We start from the raw sequence: 26,531 nt of genomic DNA, 5'->3' as shown, positions 1-26,531 counted from the left end.
TGATTATAGGTACAATACTCTGTCATTACTTTTGTCTGTGTGGAAGCATGTTTGGGTTCAATACCTGCTTCCTGGCCTTCTTATGCATCTTTTATTTGGGGGATAATGTTGCTCTGTCAGTAGTTAACTGCTCTTGGCTCCCTTCCATTAGTGCTCCTGCCTTAGGTGCTGGTAAAGCAGGGAATTTGGCTAAAATTTCCTAAGCTTTTCCGTGTCTCAGCAACTCAGTGGTCTTGTACCTGTATACTGGAGACTGCCGTTTAATGCCGAAGTGTGAAAGGAGAGAGATGTAAAATTGATTAGACTTACCTTGGCACAGTGCCTCTTCCCTGAGCTTATCTCAGGAAGAGCCGACTGCAGGTCTGTGTCAATTTCAGTTGAACCTTCTCAAAAAAAACTTGTTATATTTTACTTCTGGCCATTAAATCTTTTATTTTCCGTAAGGAAGAAAACTATACAGGCAAAGAAGAGCAAAAGAACTTTGTGTACATCACACTTCAACAGGTGCACTGAATTTTATTATCAGGAGATCAAATTCCTACTTAACAGATTCTGAAATGGCTGTAGAGAAAGTGCTCAAGTACATTGAAATAATTCCCTTTTGGGAAACAAAATTCAAATTTGCACTGAGATTTGATTAATATTTTTTACAGGAATATCTCCATACAGTGTCACACATTTTTGTGTCTGTATATGTCTAAAAATGCAGGTGTATATATTACAAAACTCAAGCAATTTTGCATGGAAACAACACTAATTATAATGGTAGCATTTGTGAGGAAAAAGACAGTGTGGTCTTGCTAAGGCATTAATAAATCATAAAACTGGTATTCTTTGCACACATCAGGGTTCCCTCTTAGAACTTACTATCAATAGACTACAAAGAGAAGGGATCAGAAGAAAAGTAAGCAATTTCAAATTTAACAATGGTGTAGTGCTGTGTGCTTTTCTGTGCTTACCTCTCAAAAGCAACCTGTCACATGATGACTGTAAATCTCACTATCCACACTCCATGTAGAGCATGTGCACAAAACATTTCATCTTATTTTCTTTGCTTTATTTCTGAATGGCTCCTGATCTCTTAACTTGTGCTGGTATAGTGTCTTGCACCTTTCAGTGTTTTAGACAGTCCTTTCTGTAATCTGATCTTTATAACAAGCAGCTTATTTTGAAAACTTCTCCAGTGTACATCTCTACTCCAAGTTACACTGATCTTTTTTTCTCTGCCTAATATTTTGGCTTTCACTTTTGTTTTTCCCTTGTAACCCTTGTCCCTTCTTTTTTCTTTTTATTCCATTTTCTGGTAAATGTCAGGTGCAGTATTTGTCTTGGAATTTGTAACAGTAATAGACTCAGAACTTGAAATGAAAGGAGTATTTTGGGGGGACAAGCAGTATGGCTTCTCTAACATTGCTTTGGCTATCAGCTTGAAATTTCTTTTTGGCTTCTCTTGGTGCAGTGATGGGACAACATGGAAGGTATTTTTATCAGAGCATTGAAATGAAGGGGTTTCTCTCTAAAGGAGGCATCAAAGGATCTAAGAAGGTTGAACTCAAGGTCACAGGATGTCTGTCTATTTACACTTAAAGATAATGTAAATACAAACCTCATAATTCATGTTGTATTAACAGAATACTGTATCTTGCATGAAGTTAAATAATGAAGCTGAAACATGAAATTTTAATTATCATGTGACTTGAGCTCACAACAACATAACATTCTCTTGTAAATGCTTTATGACATCCATGCATTTCTGTGTTTTCACACTTCAGCAATTTTTTCCCTAAAAACACAAAAGAAGACTCCAAAAATTTCGTAGTTTATTTGTAGCCTGCTGCTGTATAACAACATTGAATTAAGTTGCCATTTCCCTTGGAGAAGTGACTAAATGGGGATATTTGCTCAACTGGCAAATCTGCCATTGTATTTTCTATTGTTTCTATCTTAATAGTTTTATAAGTCAGCATTACTTTAGTACTGTAGGGCTAAGAAGGGTTTTGAAGGACAAATAATAAATGGGACTTACATATCTTCGTAGTGGTGAACGGAATTTGAATGACACAGTCTTTACTTCCAATATACACACCCACAGAACTTGGCCAGACGTTTGTATTTCTGAGTGTACATGCAAAGCTGGTTGTTTGTGTAGAGGGGGAAAAATAAATGCTTGGAGTAACTAAGAACTGATCCTGTGTCATAGCTGTCTTGAGTTCACAGTAGATTTCTGTGAAGCTGCAGTTCACACAGCTAATTCTGGAGAGACCTAGTCTGTGTTTATTTATTGGGAGAAAAATGTTACTACTGCTGTGGGGCAACTGGATTCTTTTTTTTTTTCCCCTTGAAAGTAGAGAAGACCAGAAACAGTACCCTGTGGGGTGGGAAACCCTCCGTTCCTCTCCTGTTAGCGCTTGTTAGGTCTTATTCGAATAGACCAGTGACTGCCCTGAGTCTGGCCTTGTATGCTGAAACTCTGTTTATCTGTTCTAAATTACTTGCAGATAACAGAGACTGTTCTGATACAGTACACCTTTTTCATAACAGTTATGAAAACTGCCAATCCTTGTTTCTCCAGTATTCAGAAAGGTTGATGCAGGTAACAGAATAGGAAGAAAGCCAAAGTTACAATGCACCTACAAAAGGATGCAACAGTTCTGTTTAAAGGAAGCTTCCATGTAAAGGATTACTCTTTTGTATCACATCAGATTGCTTTAATATAAGTAAACTATTTTTGTTGCCTGAAAGAATGTTCAAAAAAAATCCAAACAACTCCACACCACAGAAATCTTAAGGCAAAAGACAGGAGCTTGTATCCATATGTGATTTCTAGAAGGTGCAAGCATGTACTTCCTTTGCAGAAGCCTTTTTTTAATTATTTTGTACAATGCTGGCAATAATTTTTAAGTTCAGTTCTATTTTTAAGTGCAGTTCTTAGACAAAGCACTTCAGTTTTACTGTTCTGAGCACAGTAAACACACTTAGAGGGAACATTAATGTGTAGTATTTCTTTTTTTTTTGTTAATGTGACCATTAAAGAAAAAACATCTCTTGAGACAGTTTGGAAGCAGTACAGGTTGTCATAGAAAATTGGGTATTGTAATATTGGTCCTGCTTTCTGGCATATATGTTTAATTTCTTTTCTCAGAAGCTTTTAGACATTTGTTTTGCTGTAGATGACCAAAGACTCCCTGTTTTTTTCGTTATTACATTGGTAAGATTCATCTCTACCCGTTCTGTAGCAAGATCTCCATTGACCACATTTTAATGGTTTACAAGCACTTCGTCACCCAACAGAATGTGTATACGGACTAGGCAGATTGTGTGGTGATGGCAAGAAATACACTGCAGCAGTTTTTGAGACTGAGCCTCAGTTGTGATTGCCCTGGTGTTGGATACTTTCAACACATATCATCCAACCCCGCTCCTCCGAGGCCTTCAGGATGCATGTAGCATGTATATGCCATGCTAACATGCAGATCAGTCTTCTCTGGGGGCTCATGCTAAAATCCTGATGGCAGAAATGAAAATGTGGTTAGTGGTCCCCTCTGATGTGTTTGTGCATGTAGGTGGGCTGCCTGCAGAAATCCAGGGCTGCAAGGGTCAGCCTGTTGCAAGTCAGGGCTGAAGTCCCTTGGAAGGCCAAGGTTAGGTGCTGCCCTCTGAGCTCCCTTGTCTGTGTAAGGCTGGCTGAAGCAAATGCAGCAGGCTCTGGGTTGACATACAGCTGTGATATATTTTTCTTTCAAAAATAAAAAGTTAAAGGAGGGAGTGAGCATTTAATAGTCATTGATGTTCATGAATTGAGCCATCCCCAGTGCTGAGCAGATAATACACATAGAGGAAATGACACGTGCAATGTATTCCAAAAAGCCCACTATTCTTACCAGAGAACAAAGGCTACCCTCCAGAGTATATTGCAGTTACTGTCATATTCCCATTGACAAGGGGACAGCCTTTCTTAAATTTTGCAGTTTTAGTATGCTAATGCATTATTAAAATATAAAACCCTTCCACTTTCATCTGTGTTGCTAAGGGAATTACTATTTCAAAATATAGTTCAATATATTTAAGTTTTCTCTACAGCAATTTTCACTGTTATGTACAAATCTTGATGGTAACAGGCAATATGACTGTTGGTGGGGGGCAATTGGCTTGTTTGTGAAAGACTCTAAATGTAAAAGTAGGAGATGTAACAGATTAAACTATTACATGGTGACATCTAAAAAGTTTTCACCTACAACGGTGACAAATATGAAAGAACCAAAATGTGTATTCTCTGATAGAACAAAATATCATTATATTGCATAATTCTGTAAATGCTCTTTTTCCACAAACATTTTAAAGAATGTAAAAGCTTGTTTCTCTGAAAGGGGAAATGAATTGAAATAGGACTGGAGTTTTTGAAACCTAAAAGATAGTACCTGTATTTGCTTCACTGCTTTCTGTCTCTTGCTGGAGCTACTGAGCAGACCTGCCAACTTCACTTTTTGTTGCTTGAGTGTTACATAAGGTGTGGGGGAGTTTCTGTCAGAAGATAATTAAATGTACTGGATTTAAACACTGATTTCCTATTCTCCTTCGCTGTGGACTTGCAGTTAATGTTTAACAAAATAAGTTGCTTTTCTTCATGACTTTTGTACAATAGGTGCAGTGCTGTGTTATGAAGATGCATTATGTATGGGTAAAACATATCCTCTCTCAAATGTAGGAAGAAGCAGCATTGTTTTTATTGCAAACCTACAACAAACTAACCAAAATTCTTATGGCTTAAGGCAGATGTCCACCAAAGTGTCTGAGAAGTCCATCACAAAATGGTTTCCTCTTGCTTTTGTTTTTCTAGTGACAGTGATGAGGAAAAATCCCGAAGAGGTAAATCTCCCAAAGCTGAGTTTAAAGATGAAGAGGAGACTGTGACAACGAAACACATTCATATTACACAAGCTACAGAAACTACCATCAGACACAAACGCACAGCAAATCCTTCAAAAACCATTGACTTGGGAGCAGCAGCACATTATACGGGAGATAAAGCAAGCCCTGAACAGAATGTTGCTGCTCATAATGCACAGCCTACAGCAAAGGTGAGACAGGAGGACAGAACATAAAACATGGGTTTGGAAACTTTTCTTCTGACCTCTGAGACAGTTTCTAGTTTCGGGTAGAATTTTTCTTTATGTAGCCTTCAAGTGAACTATTTTATCAGAAACATTTAATTGTGCTTTTCAAAGGCTGGGGAGCAGTTCAATGATAACTGATTGTGGGATTGCTTGAAGATGTAGATTTTCATTTTTAATATAGCCATCACAATGTTTTACTCCCTTCAGGAAAGCAAAGATAAAATCTTGGCCTAAAGTGTGAAGGCTTCTCTGACCTTGCATACTTACTGAGAAGTTATCGAATGTTTCAGTTACCATAAATCCCGAGCCACCAGCTTTCAAGTATTTGATGTCACATTTGGTCGTAGTTCCAGTGATTGCTGGCTTCCAAGAGAAATCTGCCATCTCTCCAAAGCAAAAAAAAATCACAAAAAGATCCTTAAAAAAAAAACCCCAGGCTCTTAAGATGAGATGAGATCTCTTGTGTAATTTCTTTTTTCAGGCTTCTGTATCCTCTGGCAACAAGTTGTCTAATGACCTGGTTGATTTGTTGTTTGATGGAACTAGCCAGCCAACCTCAACAGGTAGGCACGTTTTGGTTTTATTAATGTCTATTTTGAATCAATTCTGAGGATAAGCTTGTTTAATGCTCTACAGATAAAGAGTAGTAGATGAATTGAGTGATGAATACGCAAAACATTTAGAGCTGCCTGGAACCCTTTGTGGCATCGTACTGAATATGCTGTTGCATGGGACTAATAAATGTTAGCAGCACAAAGATTAACTGCCAGATCAGTCTTCCAGAAACTGTGTTTGTAATGTAGTTATTTATAATTAACTCTAAAAGCAAGTGCAATCCATTCCCATCCAAATATCTCTCTTGTAGTGCAATTCCAAGGCTAGGCAGCTAGATGATCTTTGTATGAGCTTTCATCTACAGCATATGGCAGACTTATTTCTTATTTTATCTTGGCACTTTGTTGATCCTAATCCTAAAAGGGAATTGCTGCCTAAAAGTAAAATTATTCATTGTAAAACACGTTCCTTCACTCTCTAAAAGTGCAGTTCAATTTGAAGTCCATTAACCTTCACATGGACTTTACCCTCACTAACTGCAGTTTCTTTGTAGGAGTGTGTTAAATTTCAGTGCATTGCATAGAGGATTAATAGAGGAGTTCAGGGGCTTGGTGGCTTGCTTTTAAAACCTTAAAGACTTGGTAGTATGCTTACAGGTTCTTAATAAGGATGGTTTTGATTGTGGCAAGCGTGGACTAGAAAAGGGACTTCTGTGCACTTGAGGTCTAATGGTGCAGTTAGGAGGGAGTACTGTGGGCAGAGTGTTTAAAGATCACTTTTAGTAGCAAATAGAAGCATGTGCATTTTAATAGATAGAAACCTTCCATGTAACTACTCTCCATTGCAAATAAGCAACTTCTCTTACTATATAGAGGATCGTAGTCCCATTATTTGTGGAAGTGTGTGTATGTGTCTTGGAGACAGCAGATACTCGGCTCCAGTCTTTGTTTTAAACACAATATATGAATCACAGAGACTGTAGCAGAACATGTCAGTGTGGTGACTGAGGCCCACGCATGTGGCAAGGTGGCTGCATTCATGAGTATGTAGCCACTACTCTTGCTTATGTCTGACATTATGCCACTTCTGGGTGTGTGGCAGCAGGAACTCATGTCACACTGAGTATTTTCTATATGACAGGGTTCCTCCCATCACTAGGTTACCAAAATGATACCTCTGTAAGTAATTAATAGAATGTGAAATAGACCAAAACTCTCTTGGAGAAGAGGGAAATTGTAAGAGCCATCTCGGTCTTTTCTTTCTTATTTCTGGGAGATCCTTAAAACTTTATCTACTTTCCCAAAAATAAGTACAAAGTTTATATGCTCTGAAATGTGTGTTAATTCCTCAGGGTTAAGGAATAAAATTAATTTAGACATCTGTTCTTTCATGCACAAATGCTCCCAAATTCAAAGAGAGGCTTACTTTGTATTATGTTCTCCTTTATTAATGTCATGTACAAAGGTATTCGTTGTACGTTGGACTTGTCATGTTTCTGTGGAGCGTTAAGATTCTGAATCAGAACCACTACCCCAAATCACTACTGAAACTTCTCCTATCCAGTTCTTACGGGGAAAGAGATGAGAGACTTTTATTTTTATACCTGTATTTTTTTAGATTTATGTATAAAGATAAAAGAACATTGAGAATAGATGATTCCACTCCAAATTGAGCCTTCCTCTATTTCAAACAGAACGATAGCAGCCTCCATATTGCACTTCATTGGAGTCTTTCATCAGTTTGGTTCTTTGCTGTAGCAAGCCTTTTTTCTTTTTGCCTTTTTTCTTCTTTTTCCAAAGCAGCATTTAGAAATGATGTTGAGGGGAGGCACATCACCAGCTGGTCCTGCTAAATAACCTTTTTGCTGACCTGGGAAGGCAGATGGAAAGGGTTCATTTGTAGTGACAGATCTCGCATGGGAATCTTTGAGGATAGCTCATGTTGAGAAGATTAGCACTGTCCTTGACGTGCAGGTCACTTGTTATGACCACTGTTCCTTGCAGCACAGGGTGTGGGAACATTCCCAGTGTCAGGCAAGACACAGGGAAAGGGTCAAACGCAGCCTTTGATCTGTCCTGTGAAGGAACTGGCAGGGAAGTCATGTGAATTCAGGGAACTCGGAATTTGCTTATCTGTGTATTTTCAGGTGCAGAGATGTGGCAGGAGGTTGGTGAGGCTTGGGGAGGGGGGGTTTACACATTACTCAAGCCACGCAATTTGTACGTGAGGGGGGTGGTTGGTTGCCATAAAGGAGCAGCAATCTGTTTGAGAAGATACAGAATCTGTGGTTAGACCTGCTGGGAGTAATTTTTTGGTATTACTGGAGATGAGGTTCTTTAATCTTAGCTGGTGATTATTCCTTTCTTTAGAGAGGTACTGCATTCAGCTGAAGGTCTGCCACCTCTCTCTGGAACTCGGTTTCATTTGAGCAGGCAATAGAGGTGGAGGAAAAGTTGTCTTGACTGAAAATGTTAAGGGGTGGTTTTGAGTTTGAACCTAGCTCTGTTTTTAAAATTAAATTAGTCCCTAGATACTTTGTCAAAGGGCCCAGGGATAACAGGCATAGCATGAGAGCATTGATTTGGTTTCTTTTTTTTTCTGGAGGATGGGGTTGAGAGTGTCATCAGTGTTGCTCGTTGCGATATAAGCCCTCAAACCATTAACCTGTTCTGAACTCTGTAAGGACACGTGTGATGGGGGCAGGGTGGGGGGCAAAGATTTGAAACTGTTCATTGCAGTAGGCAAAGTAAACATGATCAGAAGGGTGTTTCACTGGCTTGTCTGACCCCTCTTCAAGCTCAGGCTGCGGTCAGTATAAAACTCACGTGTAAACAGATGTAAGATGCTTATTAAATCGCTTTGGAATTTGTGTGAAAGGCATTTCTTAACTTGGTGTGAAGTCTTCTCGCTCTTGAAAAGGTGGTAAAAGGATTTCAATAGTGCTGTGTTTCGGAGAAGTCAGAGGCCGCCCTCGTGGCCCCTTCTTGGAGGGTTGCATCACATGCCGTGTGTTCGGCACGCAGAGGACTTTCCGCTTGCAAGAACAGTCGCCTTCCTGGCAGTGCCTACAGTAAAATAACACTAAAGAGAAATGCAAGTACACATGTATTAGAAAGTGAATGGTTCCTTTTATTACTGCTAGCCATTTATTAAAAAGGAGATGGTTCTAGCTTAATTAACCCAGTTGAGAGCAGCAGATGGGGCAGAGTGTCTTGCAGCGATAAGACAATTCCAAAATGGCACCAGATGTTGGAAGCTGTCCCTGGTGGTGTTTGAGTGCAGCACAGATGTTCCAGTCCCACCTGGCTGGTTCCTAAGCACTGCAGGCTAAGCAGCTGTGATGTAACCTATATAATGTACGCAGAACACTAAAAGCAAAATAATTGAACGGCCGCGGCTGCTTCTTAGGGCGGGACTGCTTGGAGGTGAAGTCTTTGAGGACAAACAAATAAGGTCAGCTCCTTGGCTTTCACAGGCCACTGGAATACCTACTTTAAGCAGTATCAACAATCACTGCATGATTTAGTTAAAGAAACTTTTTTTTCTTTTAAAAAAGCAGCTTTCCAGTCAGGTTCTTAAATCTGTCTTCTGTTTTTATACCTTTGGCTTTGTTTTGTGTGCGTGTGTGAAAAAAACTGTTAGTGTGCTGTGTTGAGAAGTGAATAATTCATACCCTGTATCCAAACTGCTGGTTGGAAAACCTAATGTTTCTGCTGCAGAAAGGAAGCAAACTTATAAAAAAATGAACACAAATGTGAGCTCTGTCCTTGAGTTCCCACTCCAGGATCATTGCAGAGTCATTCATGCTTTAAGGAACACAAAAACTAAATGCAAGGCGACATGTAATTTTTCATAGTAAGCATAAGAAATTAACAGTAAGAATGTTGGGCTTTTATATATCATGCTTCCAGAGTTTTAAGTTTTACAAACTTTTATTTTACCAAACTAGTAGCATCTCTCACTAGTTAAAAACTTGTTAACCTGTTTCATCTCTCTACATTTACTTTTAGACATAGCAAAAACCGATATCTTTTAGTTCTTCCCTAGGAAAACAAAGTTGCAAGATCTGTAAGGCAGCTGGAAATCATCCAGTTTATCGTTGCTCAGGCTTCTATAAATCCAGCGTGGTGATGAGCAGGACAAACGGAGCTGACTTAGGGAGCAGAATCAATAAATCCGGCGTAGCAGCCATTCTTGGTAAATCCCGCTGCAGTTGTTGCAGTGGCTCTTTGAACAGTCCTGTAACAGTATTTGGCTTCCTTGTTTCTAGGTGGATCGAGTGACCCATTTGGAGGATTTGCTGATTTTAGTTCAGCTGCTGCTTCAGCGAGTTTCCCACCATCTCAAGGTAGGATTAATTTACAGATTGAGGTGCTGTTCTGCGGGCAGCAGGAGGGGAAGGGGTGCCACGTGGCATTATTGAGAGTCGCTTCCCGTTCTAGAGCAAACTGTGCTGATGTAACCGGACCACAAGTGCTGCACTAAGGAAGATACCTGCTGTCTGGCACAGCACGTGTCTCACTGGACCTGGAGCTTTTCATCAACTTTATTTCAGGTTAGCAGGGGTTACAAATACATCCCTGTTCACCTAATACCATAGGTCTATAAGACCTAAAACATAGCTCCAAATCTAATTTGGAAATGCGCTGAAACAAGGTGTGAATCCTGGAGTGGAAAAGAAAAACCTGAAATAAACAAGTGTGGGTCTAAATGCTGTCTGAAGGGTGCTCATGGATGATTGAGAAAAGAGTCCTTTGCAGCTGTGAGCAAGGAGCTGTTTTAATTGGAGTTCAACAGTGATGGATGCTTCACGGTGACAGTGTCTGTGTTTCCAAAGTGATTGGAAAATTGGCTGTAGTGATAGAACCACTAAGATTATTAATCATCATAGTCTTCCAAGTGGTTCATGTAAGGTTATTCAACTATTTTATATGCAATAAAAAGCAGTCATTTTTCTACTAGCTTCAACAGTTTGCAAGCTTTTCAGACAGAGGTGGGTATTGTTAAGTCAAAGAAAAAAGCTGCTGTGGTGGGCTAGAGGTGAAAAACACTTGCTTGAGGTGCTTAGTAGTCTGGTTTGCTTGCTTGTGATAATACTGTGAACTAAAAAGTTGTTAGGAGGGTTTCATGCTGCTGTTTATAACTTCTGGACATGTGCAGAGGCTTCAGATTGGTCTGAAGAACTTCAATGATATTGAGCAGGGCAGTAAATTAAATGAAGCTGAATCACAGCAAAAGAGATCATGTTCAGTGGAAAATCTCAGCCCACTTGTGATAAAATAGGAATCCCTAAATCCTCACCTCCCACCTGCTCCTAAGGTATTTTTAATAAAATGTTTGTAATTGCTTTGACACTACTCTGTTGGCCTTGTCAGATGATGTGACACAGGGAGCCCAAGGCAGGCTGTTACCAGAGCTCTCCATGGTGCCAGGGTTCCCGCTGGAAGGCCTCATCTGCTGCAGAGGAGTTTAGTCAAGTTCTGTCTTTCATACACACTGCAACCTCACCGATGCCTTCCGAGCTGCAGATGTGCATTTGTGGGGTGAAGCTGACCAAGACTTTAGTTTGGCTGAATAACAATTTATTACAGTCTCTTTCAAGCCTATGAAAGAAAAGATACCGAAAGTCAGGCATAAATGAGATCCTGTCAGTCACAAGAGCAAGATTTCAGTGAGGCTTGGTGGGCCAGCGCTCAGCTTTGCCCTGGTTGTGGGGGGAGTGTGTCTGTGGTCATTCTGCATGCAGTATAGGAGCCATTAGGTAGACATGGCCACTGCCTGACAAACATCACCCTTCAGATAGGGCTGAAATATACATACACATACACACACACTGGGAAGCTGCCTAAAGTCATCTGTCTTCTTCAGGCAGAGCATGTTTGGGAGCCTTACAGTGCTACCCAGACACACCAGTGCTGCACACAAACACAGAGTGAAGGGAGCTGGCTGATGTCTTTTGTGGAGGTCGTTTGGGCAGCAGTGGTGTTTGTCACCAGGGGTTCATAGTAAGGGTGTAGGGTCAAGTCCAGAATAAGCAAAGAGTAGCAAAGAGGTTGATTAGCAAACCTACCTGCCAGCCAGCTTTTAGTCAGCATTGTTTATACCTCTTCCTTTGTTTTGCTGTGTTGGGAAAACTAGCCATGGATTGGCTAATGCACCTTTAATTTGTTTGGTAGGAAAGAACTGCTCTAGTTATTTTACAGGCCTTCTTAGTCAAAACCAAGTTGTTTTGCAAACACAAAGCCGCCTACTATGCAAATAATTTGTGTGCTAATACAGTCTAAATTGATACGATCCTTTATCTGCATTAACATGATTAATCTATTCCAATCACCATTATGCAAGGGACAAGGAGTCCTGTGAAATGATTAATCATTCCTGAACAGCGTAAGCCCCTCTAGGAATCTTTTCCTTCTTGATTAATCATCTTTGAAGTTCTACTGAAGGGGCAAAACCTTATCCCTTTTACCCCCACTTCCATTATTGGTGCTCAGTGCCCAGGTCTGAACAGAGAAGCAGCACACTCAGCATTTACTTATCTATCAGGAATATTTAAAGTAGGTTTTAATTTTTAATATGTGATACTAATTGAAACATTCTAATATAGCCCCTTTTTGTGAGGGAGATCAAAGCAAATGTCCTAGGAAAGCCCTAAGCTAATGAATATGAGTCCACTTCATGCACTGAAGTTGTTGCCAATGCTTGGATTTTATGAACAGATTTACTCTTCCGCTGTTCTTTTAATTCTAATGTGTTGATGAAGGTAAAGATGACTAAAGGTTGAGGGTGTGTGTTGACAATTGTTTTTCACATGGAGTACAAAAGACTACTGCTGTTACCTTTCGAGTGGGTAAGACCCATTTGTAGGAAAATTGCTATGGATGGCCATGATAAAAATAGCCATTGCATTGGTTAGGAAGTGGAAACTGGCACTGGATCTGCCCCCCTCAGCTTTGTGTGTTTGAGTCTTCATTTGCTTACCTAAACAAATTGAAGGGGTTTATTTAACTGACTGCTGAGTCCATTTCATGTGGCAATGGCGTTGCCTGAGGCTTGACTGAAGTACGAAAAGTCTATCAGTGACTAATAATCAAACAGCTCACCTGTACTTGCCCAGACTGGGAGCAAGATGTACTGTGTATCAGAGCTTGTTAAAATGGCATGGCTTCATCTTTAGCATCTCCAGTAGATGTTTCTGTAAGCTTCCCTTCCCTATCACTCCTGTGAAGTAACCCTTTTCATGTTAATAGAGAAACATGTGTTTTTAGGGAAGATAACATCTCCTCCTGTTTGACTCAAAGGTTATGACATATTCTCAGTTCACTGGTTTGTGTCTCTGGACATCTGTGATGCTGGAATAGGTGCCCCTGCAGTTGTACACAAACAGCTTGCACTGTTTGGCTCTTCACAGTAAGATACAGAGGGAGCTGTAAGTTGCTGTGCTTTCATTTCAATGTTTGTCTACAAAAACCCTGGTATATTGAAGTGAAACAGCATTTAAGTTCAACAGAGCTTCTGCTGAGAGAATTATTAGGTACAGGATTGAATTTTTCCTTCAAGCCAAGGCATTTAGTTCAGGAATCAAATTTAGGAAACATGAGCATTTCACGGGGTGGGGAGAAATTACTCTTTATCAACCCAAATAGGAATTCCCTGGCAACCTGCTTTCAAAGTTCTGGGTTTTACTTCCCTCGGCATTGTTTTGTACAAAGAACTGCTAATGGTATGCAGTCAAGTTTTGAAGTAGTTGTGTTTTATCGTCGTGGAATTTGCTTTATCAAGTGGCTCGTTCCTCACAGCTGCTCTCTGGGCAAGTACTAGAGCACTGATATAAAAAGTTGATAAATATTATCAAAGTTCTAGCTGTTGTTTTGACTAGAGCCTGCAGTCCCTCCTTAAGTTATCTTCCAGTTGTATTGCAGCTAAAGAAAACCCATCCCTACTTGTCTTGCACACACAGGTGATGCGTTATCAAACCTCCTTCTCCTTTCTAAGGGTGGGTGTTTCGTGTTTCCTTTGCTACCTTGTTAAAATTGTTGGAATATTCATGAGAGGGAATGATGTCCAGATGGAGGTTCTACCTGCAGATGCTAATCTGGACGGACACAGATCAGCTCTCATTTGTTTCAGTTCACAGAATATGGCATTCGTTCAGTGTCTTTCTCTAAGTCTCCCGCCCTCTTCTCTCCGTCTTCCTCCCACACCCTTGTCTGTCTTTCAGGTACGGCAACAAGTGGAAATGGAGACTTTGGTGACTGGAGTGCCTTCAACCAAGCTTCTCCTTGTCCCAGTGCTTCATCTGGAGAGCTCTTCAGCAGCACGGCACAGCAGCCAGCTGGAGAGCTCTTCGGTAGCCCACAGCCACCTTCTGGCCAGCCTCCAGCTGCTACAAATTCCACTGATCTCTTTGATTTGATGGGCCCCTCCCAGACAACCATGACCAATTCCCAAAGTATGGATTTCTGTATGATGAGCACCAACACTGTGGGTGTCAGTTTACCCATGTCGAGGTCACAGGTAGGCTGCTGTTTGTACAGATTGCTAGTGGCTGTCCTCAATTAATCTTCTGCCTTCTCCTTAACCACAACACTGGAAGTTAATCCAGCCCACCCCTGGAGTCTATGTTCAGGTGCTGTGGTCAGCATTTTGTAAGGAAGTTTTAGTCCAAAGATGTCTGAATGGCCTTCTAAAAAGAAAAGGTACTGAATGTTCTTGAAAAGCCTCATTTTATAAGCCAGTCCTCTCTCAGCTGGTCCTTGTTGTTCAGGAAGTGGAGCTGCTTTGCTGGGGAAGACAAGGTTGGTGTTTTAAAGCCATTCTCGGCAGAATGTTACAGGTTTCCAGCCTCAAGTAGATGGAGATGAGGACTGGTCTGCTCTTCAAAGCACAGAGGTGCCTCCTTCAGTGGAGAGTGTTCTTGGAACTGTAACGAGTCACCTTGGTGTTAGGAGGAAAAGCATTAGCATCTTTGAGTTCAAAACTGAACTGCAGATGATCACTGTTGTTCCACATAGTGATCTGGGAGCTTACAAAACACTCCTTGTGCCCATTCTAATGGTCTCACGGCACCTGGCAATGCTGCCTTGAGTGAGCTGAAGTTCTTGGCTAAAAAGCTCATTGGCTTTTTATTGTGTTCTGTAGAAAACTTAGCACTTGTTCAGTCCTGATTCCTGTCGGTAAATGGTTTCCCAACAAACTTTTCTCTTGTTTTTTTTAGCCTCTGCAGAACGTGAACACTATGATACCGAAGCCTAACCCTCTTTATAATGCAAGCACAGAGATAGTCCAGAAGAATGCAAGCAAAACTCTACCCTCAACCTGGTCAGATCCCAGTGTAAATATCAGTTTGGACAATTTAGTACCTGGGATGCAGCCTTCCAAACCCCAGCAGCCATCGCTGAACATGATGCAGCAACAAAGTGAGTGGTTATTGCGCTACTTTGCACGCAGACTGAGCCCTGCATGTCTTCAGGAGGTTTTATTGGAGGTGGAGAGTTCTGTCAGTTAGTGTTTTACTACATTTACTCCCAATTGTTTCCTAAGCTCCTGCAAGGGAGACGAGGCAGGTGATGTTTGCTACATGGAGACTGACATGCGAGGAGGCTGCTGTCAGTCCAAGTTTTGACTATAGGGTTTGCACCGTGGCTATATCTTGAGAAAGCCCAAAAATCACCTCTAGAACTTCTCTAGAATATGCATAGTAGCATAAAATAAAATACTCTTTAAGTTTCCTTAGTCTTCATACAGAAAATAGGAAAACAAGTGAAATAGCTCTAGGTTTGACCATTTTGTCTTTGTTCGCAGCTGTTACCACAAAAGTTGCTTAAATCACATGAGCACCTTCAGCAGCAGGTTCTCGTGAATGATTTTTTTTTTTTGCCTCCTGCTCTCTTTTCTGCAGATATGCAACAACCCATGAATGTCATGACTCAAAACTTTGCAGCCGTGACCATCAGTTCTCAGCCCAACATGATGCCCGTTCGAGCCCAGACGAGCCCGTTGATGGGAGGGCCCATTCCCGTGGGGATGGGAATGCCCAACGTGATGTCTGGGATGATGGGAATGACCTCCCTGGGGCCCACCCCGATGATGAACCAGGGAATGATGGGAATGAACATGAACATGGGAGTGCCGGCCACCGGAATGGGGCTGACGAGCACAATAGGAATGGGGATACCCAACATCGCGATGACCTCTCTGATTCCTGGGACTGTACAACCCAAGCAAGATGCCTTTGCAAATTTTGCCAATTTTAGCAAATAAAGATTGTAAAATAATAAAGAAAATGAAATTAAAAAATGAAATAAATGAGCAGACTGAATGAAGGATTTTTAGCTGCACAAATAGAGCTGGGGAAGGGATTGAAAACACTGATCAATACTTTTTTTTTTCCTCTTTATCAGTTAAAGCGTCTACATAAAGAACCAAAAGCTATTTTCTAAGTGATGAAATAACTAGTAGTCAAATTCTGGCGAGGCGAAAGGTTCTTCTAAGGAATATGTTAGATGATTTTGCAGAATAATTTGTATGGAGACCATCAAAAAAAACCCACCTTTCCTACGTAGAAGAACCAGTTTTAACTTTGAGACTTGATGGAAGTCTGGAATGGGGGTTGGGTAAAAATGTTTGAATCTAATTTTATACTTTTCTTTTTTTCTTGAGGAGCTTGACTTTCTTTCCCCCTTCCTCTCCCTGATCACTTTGTCATAATCAGATCATTCCTTTTACTACCACCGAGTCCACAGTTGAAGTCACTCGAGTACTATGATCAGTTTTTTATAAGAATATATATTTTTGTCCAAAAATGGCTTACATATGTGATTATGGCTAATTCAAAGGGACCTGGAATGTATATATACTTTTGCTAATGTTCCAGCCACACTGCTGTGTTACCCAAATTTTTATTATAAAAAAAAAATCCTCTCTCAGCAATTTGGTGATCAACAGGTTTTTGGGGTCTTAACATGTTTGTGTTGTTATAACTGATATCCAGTGCAAGCCTTGGAGAAGCTTTATCAAGGACTGCTGGAAGGTTTCCTTTCAAAAGACTAAACCCCAGAAAATGCACTTTCTTGCAGTTCTCTTACAGTGGCACTTGGTGGCCTTTGTGCTGTCAGGATCCCGAGGGAGCCACTGGTTTGGGGCATCAGCAGCAGTCAAAAGGCAAAACGAGACTTAACAAGGTGAATTACACTGAAGTTATGTAAATCCATAACCCTGCCTCGTGCAGCAGCATTGGATCTCAGCTTTTATACAACATTCGGTGATTCTTTTGTGTAAATATGGCAGTAGCAGCTGTGGAATCCAATAGAGGAGTCAAATATATATATATATTAATAAAGGAAACCTGTAGCAGTCGAAAGATTTGACTGATTTACTGAAAGCAAACGAATGAACTGAGGGTTTTGGGATCTTTGTTTTTCCTTTTTCCTGTAATCCTGCATTTAAGTTACACGAATCATGGTTCTAGAACCTGGGATACAAAGACATTGTTACATTCACAAGCTGGGAATATTATTAAGACTAAGCACTATCCTATAGGTATGAAATTTATTGCCTCCCTTTTCTTATGTTGGATTTCTTTTTTATTATTAAATTGATAAAACTTTGTTCCCATTGTATTCATAATGTTCTGTTATACATAACATTAAAATGTTCATTAAAATCAATGTTGGGCTGCTTTTCCTTTCATTCCATTTGACGTTTATGAGAGCATTTGGGAAAAAAAATAATTATAATTTGGGCAAAGTAATTTTTATAAATAATTTAAAATTGTTTAATGACTTCTTATCTGAAGCCTTTCCTATCTGGCTCTACTGTAAGGAATTAAAAATGAAGCAGGCAAGATATCCTGACCCGCTCCAGCCTTGCTAATGCTCCATCTACAACATTTCTAATTAGGCAGAAATTCATGTACTTCAGCTAAGTGGTAATGAAAAGTGATTCATTTGCTGAATAAGAGATGAGAGTGAGTGTAATTAGCTGACTGCGGTTTTTAATCTTTCAACAATTCAATGTGTTTAAATTAGTTTCAAAGAATAGGAGCTTTCAAGTGTTGTTACATCAAAGTAATCAAGGCAGGCTTTAACGGCTGAGTAGGAGAGAGCGCTCCGCTTCCTGTGCTGAAACCTTTGCACTTATTGGGAATAATCATCTTCAAACCCGCTCCTTCCAACAGAGGGGAAGGCTCAGGCGGGTTCGGGATGTGCAGAATCGTGGTGGGGACAAAGCGAGTTCCTGGGGCGGTGGATGAGGGGCGAGGAAAGGCAAAGCTGGCGCCAGTGTCGCTCGCGCTTCAGAAGGGCTTCTGATGAGTCTGTTGGTGATACTGGCCCTCCTTAGCTGGTTAAATAGTTGGCTTTGAGAGGAAAGATTGTGTCCTTGTTTCAGCTGTGCTCGTCTCTTCACAGGAGGTTGGGACATCCATTTTTTCTATGGTATCTAGCAACAGGACAAGGGGTAATGGGATGAAGCTGGAACATTTAAAGTTCCACTTAAACGTAAGAGAAAACTGTTTTACTGTGAGAGTGAGGGAGCCCTGGCACAGGCTGCCCAGGGAGGATGTGGAGGCTCCTTCCTTGGAGGTCTTCAAGACCTGCCTGGACACACTCCTGTGCAACCTGATCTAGGTGGACCTGCTTCTGCAGGGGGTTGGACTGGATGATCCCTAAAGGTCCCTTCCAACCCCTACCATTCTGTGATTCTATGAACCAGTGATTTGGCCTCTAATCAAGAAGCGAAATGCAGTAAAGCATATTTGTCAGGGCTTAAAATAAAGTTGGTCAGTTTAGAGTGGATCTTTGTGGCTGTGTCTGGGGAACTGAAGGATGTGTAGGCTTATGGGGTAGTCATAGTACTGAACTGATGCACCTGCCCCTACTCTGTTCATCTTGCAGATCAATATCCTAATTATGAAGAAGGTTGTATGGAGCGTGGAAAGAAGCATTTTTCAGCCAGCCAAGTTGTCTGCAGGTGGATGACAACAAAGCCCTTTGAACCAGAATGTTTCCTTCAGGAGGTGGGCTGGGTGGCTGCCATGAAGCCACAGTCTGTGATGAGGAGAACCACTGGTGTGGAAGTTCTGTCCCAGGACAAGGATCACCGGTAGGGGCATGTACCAGAACACAGTTTCCATCCTTTAGTAAGACTGAATACAACATGGGTGGTGGTTGCTTAAAACAATATTGAATTTAAGATGGATATCTAAAAATGCTTTCACCTCTGGAATTCTAGGCACAAGCAAAAGAATATGCTAAAAATACCTTGTCTTTCCAGGTGAAAATTCCATTCTATGAAAAAGCAAAGGAGCTGCTGTGTTGTATCAACTGCTGCCTCCTGTGACTTGAAGGTAACCTCCATCATGCTGCTAAGTAAGTACAACTCCTGTCTCTTTGGCAAAGCCCCTGCCAGCTGTAACTGTGAGCTGCCCAGAGGCCTGGGTTGGGCTGGCAGCGTGGCGTGGGCATGGGACAGCAGAGCCTGCCTTCATCCTGGCACAGATCTGGCTTTCCCTCGCTGCCCCTTGGCAAAACTCAGACTTCCTTGCTCTTTCCCCAGACTAAGTTGTACTGTACATCTTAGAAAAAGATAAAAATTGTGCTCATGTTATCATGGTAGGGTCCAAAGGGCAGGAGTTTGAAAAGCCAGACTGTCAGCCTTGTGACCTCTGCCAGCGTAGCTGCAGGATCTTTTCACTCCAGGCTGAAACAAAGCAACTGTCACGGGAGTTTGAAGCCTACAGAGAGTAAAAAGGAGGAAATCACAGTTTGTCTGGTTGCCAGAGGTAAACTTTAACCACCTCTGGACTCTGTAGCTTCTAAACATAGTGAGAGTTCAGTTAAAATCAGTAAGATCCTTTGTAGAGGATGTTAAGGGGAGGAGAAAGTGGCGCCAGAATCCAACCTTGTGTGTGGTTTTTTAATGGAATCATTCAAAAACTGCATCTCGCTGTGTCCAAAGGAGTAACAAACTCCAGCACAGGTGCAAGTTCATTGATAAACTAGAGTATCCACTATGTTTTACCAAAGAAATTCTATTCAAAACAGCTAAACAAGAGTATTTATAGCAGCATCTGTTCCAGCTTCATCTGTCAGCTCAGAACTGTCTGCCACAGCTTAGGGGAGGTGGGGGAGGGATTTATCAGTGACGTGTTTACATAATGCAGGCAGGCATGGTGTACTCAAGGTGATACCAGCTGTAACAGGGTAACAAATATCTAAAGACACTTTTTATTCTCAGAGGCCTTTGCTCCAGGAGTCACTCTACAAAATTGCCTCCACGTTCCTCTGTGCATGACTGTAAACACTTTTATAGCACATGACACTTTACAATATCATCACTCGCTTTTTGATTAAAGCTTTTCATGGAGGTATGATTTTTCTTTTCCTTTCCCCCAAGTTTTATTCCAAGACATAGAATGGTTGGGTTGTGAGGGACCTTTAAAGATCAACTAGTCCCAACACCCCTGCCCAAGCAGGTCCACCTAGATCAGGTGGCACAGTCGGTCCGTCACTGACTCAAATTCAGAATTGTTTGAGGCAAACCCCGGCGCTTGCACACACATTGAAACTCTTCAAGTGAAATATTTTGACTGCAAAGAAAACTTCTTTTTTTTTGGTTAGTACTCAGAACTGTCAGCCCAGTGAAAGATTGCTTCCTGCACAGCCCCAGGTGCTCAGTGACAGACTTGGCTGGCAAAAACCAAAAGTGTGAATGAGAGAACTGGAAGCTAAATCCTTAATAACTGTGCTTCCAAGTACTGCCCGTAGGAGCTCTGCCTGCAGCAAGGGTACAGGACTTGCCTCCTTCTTCCCGTACTGGTAGGGACAGCGCAGCTCCTTGAGGACAGAGCAGCCCCCACAGCATCACAGTCAGCCTTTTTGCCCAAATCGCTTGGATTTGGAGCTAACTTGGACGTTTTAAACCTTTCCGTGGGAGAAGGGCTTTGTGGGGGTGGTGGCTGGAGGACGGTGGTGGTTGTAGCTGTGCTGCAAAGGGCTGCTTTTAATACCTTAAGGAAAGAAAGAAAGGGAAAAATAGTAAGTTGCAAAGACAACCAGGTGAGCCTGGTTAATGTGGCGAGACTGAAAAGGACAGCCTGTGGAATTTGTAAGTCAATCTGTGCAGCTTGTTCAATGAGCTGGCTACAGTTTTATCTATCTGGGATGCTGTGCAAGTTTGCTTCTCTGCGTAACAATGACCTTTAAAAATTTAGATGTGTCTCATTTTTAATTTTGTGTGCTTCTGCGTCCACTGTTCATCTAAGGGAGGATAAGAGGCAAGGGGGAAATCCTGCAGGACGCAGAAAATGAAGAAAGGTGCCTTTGCAGAACTTTGTGTAGCCCTGCAGCCGGGGCTTCTTCACACGGAGTAATCCAGGTCTGTACAGCTATGTAAGCTCTGTGCCTGCCAGCTCATCTCCCATGTTCAAAAATGTCTTTACTCCTCGCAAACTTGCAGGCTTTCTTTATTTTTAATCATGCCAGAAGGTACTGGTTCAGTAATTAACTGGTTCTTTAATAGAGCTACAATTACTTTGTTTCATGATAAGGCCAGGGAGGGGGAGGAAGAACGCATTCCAAGACAGAGCTTCTTTCGACATCTGGGAACCTTAACAGCTGGCTATCTAATGAACATGCATCTGCTTAAGAGGCTGTAGCCCATTAATAAACCAATAGATATAAAACAGAAACAATCTTTGTCAGCTTCAAATGAGATTGGGTGCAATGTGCTGTGAAGTGTCACTGTCACATTGAATCGCACCGCGGAGGTTAACGGCCGCTTCTGGGTACCGGCGGCTCCGTGGTGGCTGCGGGGTGCAGGCAGAGGGACGCGCTCGCCCCGCTTTGCTGTTCCACTTTCCCTCGGTATTTGTCCTGGAACCAGTTGTGTTTGAGGCACTGGTGCCTTTTTGTTCATAGCTCCAGTTAATCTGTGGGTTTTTTTGTTTGGTAGAGGAGGACATGAGGGTTTCTTACCCAAGTGATTTGAGGGACGCAGGAATCGGTCACGTGAATAAAAGACTGGGGAGAAGGTACGTGACTGTGATTTGACTGAGACCTGGGGCTTTGTAAAGAGGCCAAGAACAACCCCTGAGCTGCATCATACAACAGGATTGTTGTAGGGTGAAATAAACACTCCTAAAAACTGTGAGGATGACCTCATTTGACTGTATTAATATCTCTGACCCCCAAAGAGTTGTATCTGACTTGTTCCGAGATGTGTGGCAGCATCTCTTGTTCCAGCCTGTAGTAACGTTTGGTATCTCATGTTTGTGTTGTTCTGCACTGTTAGTTCCTGTGGCAGCTCCCATATCACGTGAAGGGGATTCAGGCATCCTTGTCCCTTCTCGTGGCTGTCTGGTCCAGCTCAGGTCAGCCCAGCATGTTCTGCCTTTCCATGGAGAGTCACACTGAACAGCAGCCTCTGGAAGCAACGATAATTATTTTGATGAGAAAAGTTAATGAAGCAGAATTTTGTTAAGAAAATAAAGGATTTCATCTGAAGCTTCAGTTATGGTACAAGGTACTTGGCAAGTGGCGACTCCCGGGTCTGGAGGCTGCCCTGGGACAGAGGTAGGGGTGGCTTTTCTGTCTGGTTCTGGGCACTGGAGCAGCAGTCCTGTACCGCATGTGGACTCTGCTTTAGAGCCAGAATGAGACCAGACGTATTTTAGTCCTCAGGAAGCTCTCTGTAAATTGAAAGTAATTGTTGTCTTTGCAACTGAGTGGTAAAGGGCAGTCACGTTTAGCAAAAAGATCACTGCAGCATTAAGCTTTCTGCCCCCTGATTTACAGATGTCTAGTTACAAGCAAATGGAAGCAAGAACGGTTGAAACGGAATCTGACTTACTGCAGATCTTTTCAAGCAACTGGAGAGAGAAAACTTTTGCACTTTGTAGCATCACAATGCTGTAATTTATGCTAAGATCTGTTTAAAAAGATTGATTTCGTTCCTAGAGTAGTATTTGCCTTGCTCTTAATTACTAAGTTTTAAAATAGATTATTCAAAGTCCATTTCAGAGTTGGCAGCCACACCAGCAACAAATTTAACTTCTCAGGCTTCAGGTTTCACACCAAGGTGTAAACTTGGGAGATGCAAAGCTCTGCACTACAGAGCAGCAGCTGTGTGGGCTCAGAGGGGCACATCCCTTTTTAGCAGAGCAAGTAGGTGAGGGAGGAGCAGCCCACCTTCCCCCCTCCAGCTCTGCCTTTCATCCCTGCATTAGCAGGACCAGGATGTTATAAGGTTTTATCTTCTCTTGGAGATAGACAAAAGAGCAAGCTGTAAAGGAGGGATGTCTTTTTAAATGTTTTAACTTTTCAAGGTCATTTGTGGAGCTTTTATCAATCAGAAAGCTAAATTCATACAAAAAGCATCTATAATGAACCGAGCCTATCTTGAAACCTTATCCCTTCAGCTGAATACGAATTACCTAGGAAGGTGCTTCAGTGGCCACGGTCACCCTTCAGCAGCCCTAGGACCCCTTTCTAAAGCAAGTGGAGGAGCTGCTGCTGTTGTGGTTTGGCACCTATCAATTCCTTGTCTTTTTGCTGTAATTGATTTATTAATTATAGCATCTTAATGATCTATTTAAAATAAATAAACCATTTACACCATTTCAAAGGTATTTTGTGATGTTCAGCTGATATTAAAATAGCACCAGCCTTATGTGCTTTTTCAGCAAGTGACCTAATTAGTTAATAAAGTAATTGAATATTAAAAAGGATGTTGCAAGTGATTAAAATTTAAGAGCCTTCAGAACATTATTAAAGCTATAAATCATACATCACTGTTTTAATTTGCATAGCTACAGAATTACTAATGGTCCCACATGCATAAGCTACTTGGCAATTAGTCTTTTAACAAACTGTTGGTGATACTATAAGGTTACCAAAATCTTTCACCATTTTTGATTTGCAAACAAAATCCAAGATGAGAGAATGCTAAGGGTTAAATTCCTAAAAGTCAGGAAATTCAGCTGCTCTTTCACTGCCTACTCTCACCTCTGTTTGCCCCTTGACCCTCGTCCTTCCAGCCAGGGACCAACATCCTCCCAAGTCCCACCAAGGTGTCAAAAGGAGAGGAGGAATTTTACCTCCACTTTGAGCTTCCTAAACTGATCTCCAGGTGCTTTTCCAGCCTGGTTTGATGTGTGTATCTCCCTGCCTAGTGCTGGGACAGTCTCCATTTTTGTCTCATCCATACAGCTGTCACAGTGTCACCTTCCCAGGGCTCCAGGTTTGTAACAGCACTGGGGGCACCGAGCAGGGCGCAAGCTGCTGGTGGTCAGAACTTGCACCTGATCTCTGTCCCAGGGACATTGTCTTTGAGCAGTGGGAAAGGGCAAAACCAGATGCTTTCACTGCTGTGCTGGGGGCTTGTAGCTTACAGGAAACCTCTTAAGTATCTGCAGACAAAACAGGGTTGGAAAGGTGAGCCTGAGGGGAGCTCTGTGCTCTGCCCGCACCAGTGGGCACAGCCTGTTGGCCGGCGTGGCTGTGGCATTAAGGGTCAGCTGCCCTCGGCCTGTGTTCGTGGCCCTGGGCTGGCTACAGGCAGGAGGCGAGACAGGATGACAGTTTTCAACTTAATTAGAGACAAACTGCTTTGGGCAGGTGAGCTGCCCTGGTCTCCCCTGTGGGCAGCAGCCAGGCCTCCAGTGATGGGGTGATGGTTGCAGGGCTCGGGAACGCCGTCCAGCAGGTACGGTCCAGCGCACAGGTCAGTCTCTGGCTGTAGGACGTGCAGCCTGACAAGAGCAACAACGGGGCTGCAGGAAGAGGGAATGAGCTGGCGTCTGCAACAGAGCGCAGCCCGACCCTGGGCAGCGAAACAGCTGGGGCAGCCAACGTGGTGAGAGGGCACAGAGCTGAAGCTATGGCCAAGCAACCTGCTCAGCCGCCATGTGCGCAGCAGTTTGTGTGAGCTCAGCAGCTTCTGCCCCCCCCAGAGCTGTGCTGCATGTTGCATTGCTGCCTCCTGTGCTGCACAGTCCCTGGGCTCCCTCTACCACCCCCAGACTTGGTTGTTTGCTCCCACTCCAGGGACAGACTCACAGCAAAGAAAGAAGCCTCAGCAGTTGGGGAGTTCCTCACCTTTTTCTTTGGGAGAGGCAGGGTCTTCCCTTTCGTTGGGAGCTGGGACTTCAGCATCCCAGTGCAGGGACTGGCACCTGTGTGGCTGGGATGGGTTGCTGCAGATGTGTATCTTGTCAGTCTCAACTGGAGGAAAAAAAAACAAGACAGCACAGAACAGCATTTATATGCAAAACAAAGATGTTTCCACCCAGTCAGCAGAAGCCCTGAAGTAGTTTCAACTACCAAAGTGTGCTGGCTGCTACAGTACCAGGAGAATTTCTTTTTTGTGCTGAAAAAAAGAACTTTTCAGGAGCTTCCTTTGAAGCCTTTGTTGAGGTCAGGGGCTGCAGCCTCTTGCAATCTTTCCTTGTCAGCCAGCAGCACTTTTTGAAAGCCCTTACATTGGATATTGTGACAAACGCCAGCTCTTTGTTCATTAGTTTACACATGGTAATAGATGTAAGGCCAGGGTAGAGGATGGCTCTCGATTCACACTCTGCTGCACTAACGTTTTCCTTGTCTTGAATAGTTGGGAATGGTACAATCCTCTTTTAAAAGAGTCTGTGTTTTTAATTAAAACAGCCAGCTGAGGAATGGGTGACTTCAGAGCATTTTGACCCAACAAGGAACGACAAGCACATGGCTGCTTTTAAAATAAATTCATTAATACCAACCATCTTACGGGGATAAAACTGTCAGCACGCCAGGAGGGTGCAGATGCAAAGCAGGTGTGAAAGTTGTGCACTTGTGCAAAGGTTACTGCCATACAAGTGACACACTGGGAGCAGAAGGTGAGCTGCAAGAGACTGGAGTTGATACCGATTCACACCGTTGGGCTGATTTTTAGGGCAAGTTACAGTGTCAGTGCACCTTGACACCCCCAGCACACACAACACCGATGGCCAGGTGACACCTGCTCAGAGGTGCCTGCAGGTGGACACTTGGACCTGCATATTCTGCACAATTACAGATACTACAACATCTGGTTTACAAAACAATGCAAACACATGCAATTTGAGAAGCAAACATCACCTCTGCTTTCACGAGATAAGCCTCTCCCGACCCACAGCCAGGCACGTTCCTACTCACGTTCACAAGGCGTTAGAGCAGGCAGCAGGAGAGGGTTAAATGTATTCCCTTGAGCGTTGTTATGAACTTGTTCATCTCTGTGTCTGAAACTGCCTCCCAACAGAGCCCTGGGTGCAAGGAGGTCCTGCTGAGAGTCCCCTCCCTTCTTTTCAGCTTCCCACATAGCTCTCATTTCAAACTGTTCAAGAAACTAAAAATCAGTTTTCCTCCAGTTGGTTCTTCCACCCATCATTTTGACAGCTTTGGGATGTTGCCTAACATTTGCTTGCCTTTCCCAAAAGCAATCAGCAAAAAGCCCTTCTTTGCAGCAGGGAAGTATGAGCTTGGTAACTTTCTGCTTTCTAACTTGCAGCTTTGCCCATGCTCTCACCACGCTGACTCCAACCTCTGCAGCCACAGCACCGTTTCACGCCCTTTCTGCCAAGTGCAGCACAGTATCCTGTTTGCCATCCTTCCTGCTGCTCTATGCCATGGGCACGTCAGTACCAGCTTTTAAACTCAAACTCCCACATCCTTTTCCTGATGGGAAAAACTTAATGGACTTGAGCTTCATCCCTCCAAAGGGCAGGACAGAAAGGGGTTGGTTTCCTTCTTTAAGGCTGTGCTGGTGCATTTAGAAAGTTCTGTCACAGCATCTCTATTCTCAAAGCGTAGTGTTTCATGGGATTTAGTCCACTGCATCATTGTGCATAAA

The 26,531-nt window shown here is 42.5% G+C and overlaps 1 protein-coding gene across 3 annotated transcripts in view; it reads left to right on the top strand.

Annotated features, from left to right (window-relative positions):
• Positions 1 to 17,338, top strand: part of CLINT1 (clathrin interactor 1) — a 53,819-nt gene extending 36,481 nt beyond the window's left edge. For all 3 annotated transcript variants that reach the window (XM_062002508.1, XM_062002506.1, XM_062002507.1), the window contains exons 7-12: positions 4,838 to 5,078; positions 5,596 to 5,677; positions 9,940 to 10,017; positions 13,891 to 14,186; positions 14,887 to 15,088; positions 15,571 to 17,338. In XM_062002508.1, the coding sequence (XP_061858492.1) occupies positions 4,838 to 5,078; positions 5,596 to 5,677; positions 9,940 to 10,017; positions 13,891 to 14,186; positions 14,887 to 15,088; positions 15,571 to 15,932 (1,261 nt within the window). In that variant the 3' untranslated portion in view covers positions 15,933 to 17,338. The remainder of the gene's footprint in view (positions 1 to 4,837; positions 5,079 to 5,595; positions 5,678 to 9,939; positions 10,018 to 13,890; positions 14,187 to 14,886; positions 15,089 to 15,570) is intronic.
• Positions 17,339 to 26,531: the final 9,193 nt, after the last annotated feature.

The sequence above is a fragment of the Colius striatus genome, chromosome 9 (genome assembly GCF_028858725.1).
Source record: "Colius striatus isolate bColStr4 chromosome 9, bColStr4.1.hap1, whole genome shotgun sequence".
In the NCBI taxonomy this organism is placed as follows: domain Eukaryota; kingdom Metazoa; phylum Chordata; class Aves; order Coliiformes; family Coliidae; genus Colius; species Colius striatus.
The sequence above is the reverse complement of the archived record's forward strand: the minus strand, read 5'-3'. Positions and strand labels throughout refer to the sequence as shown.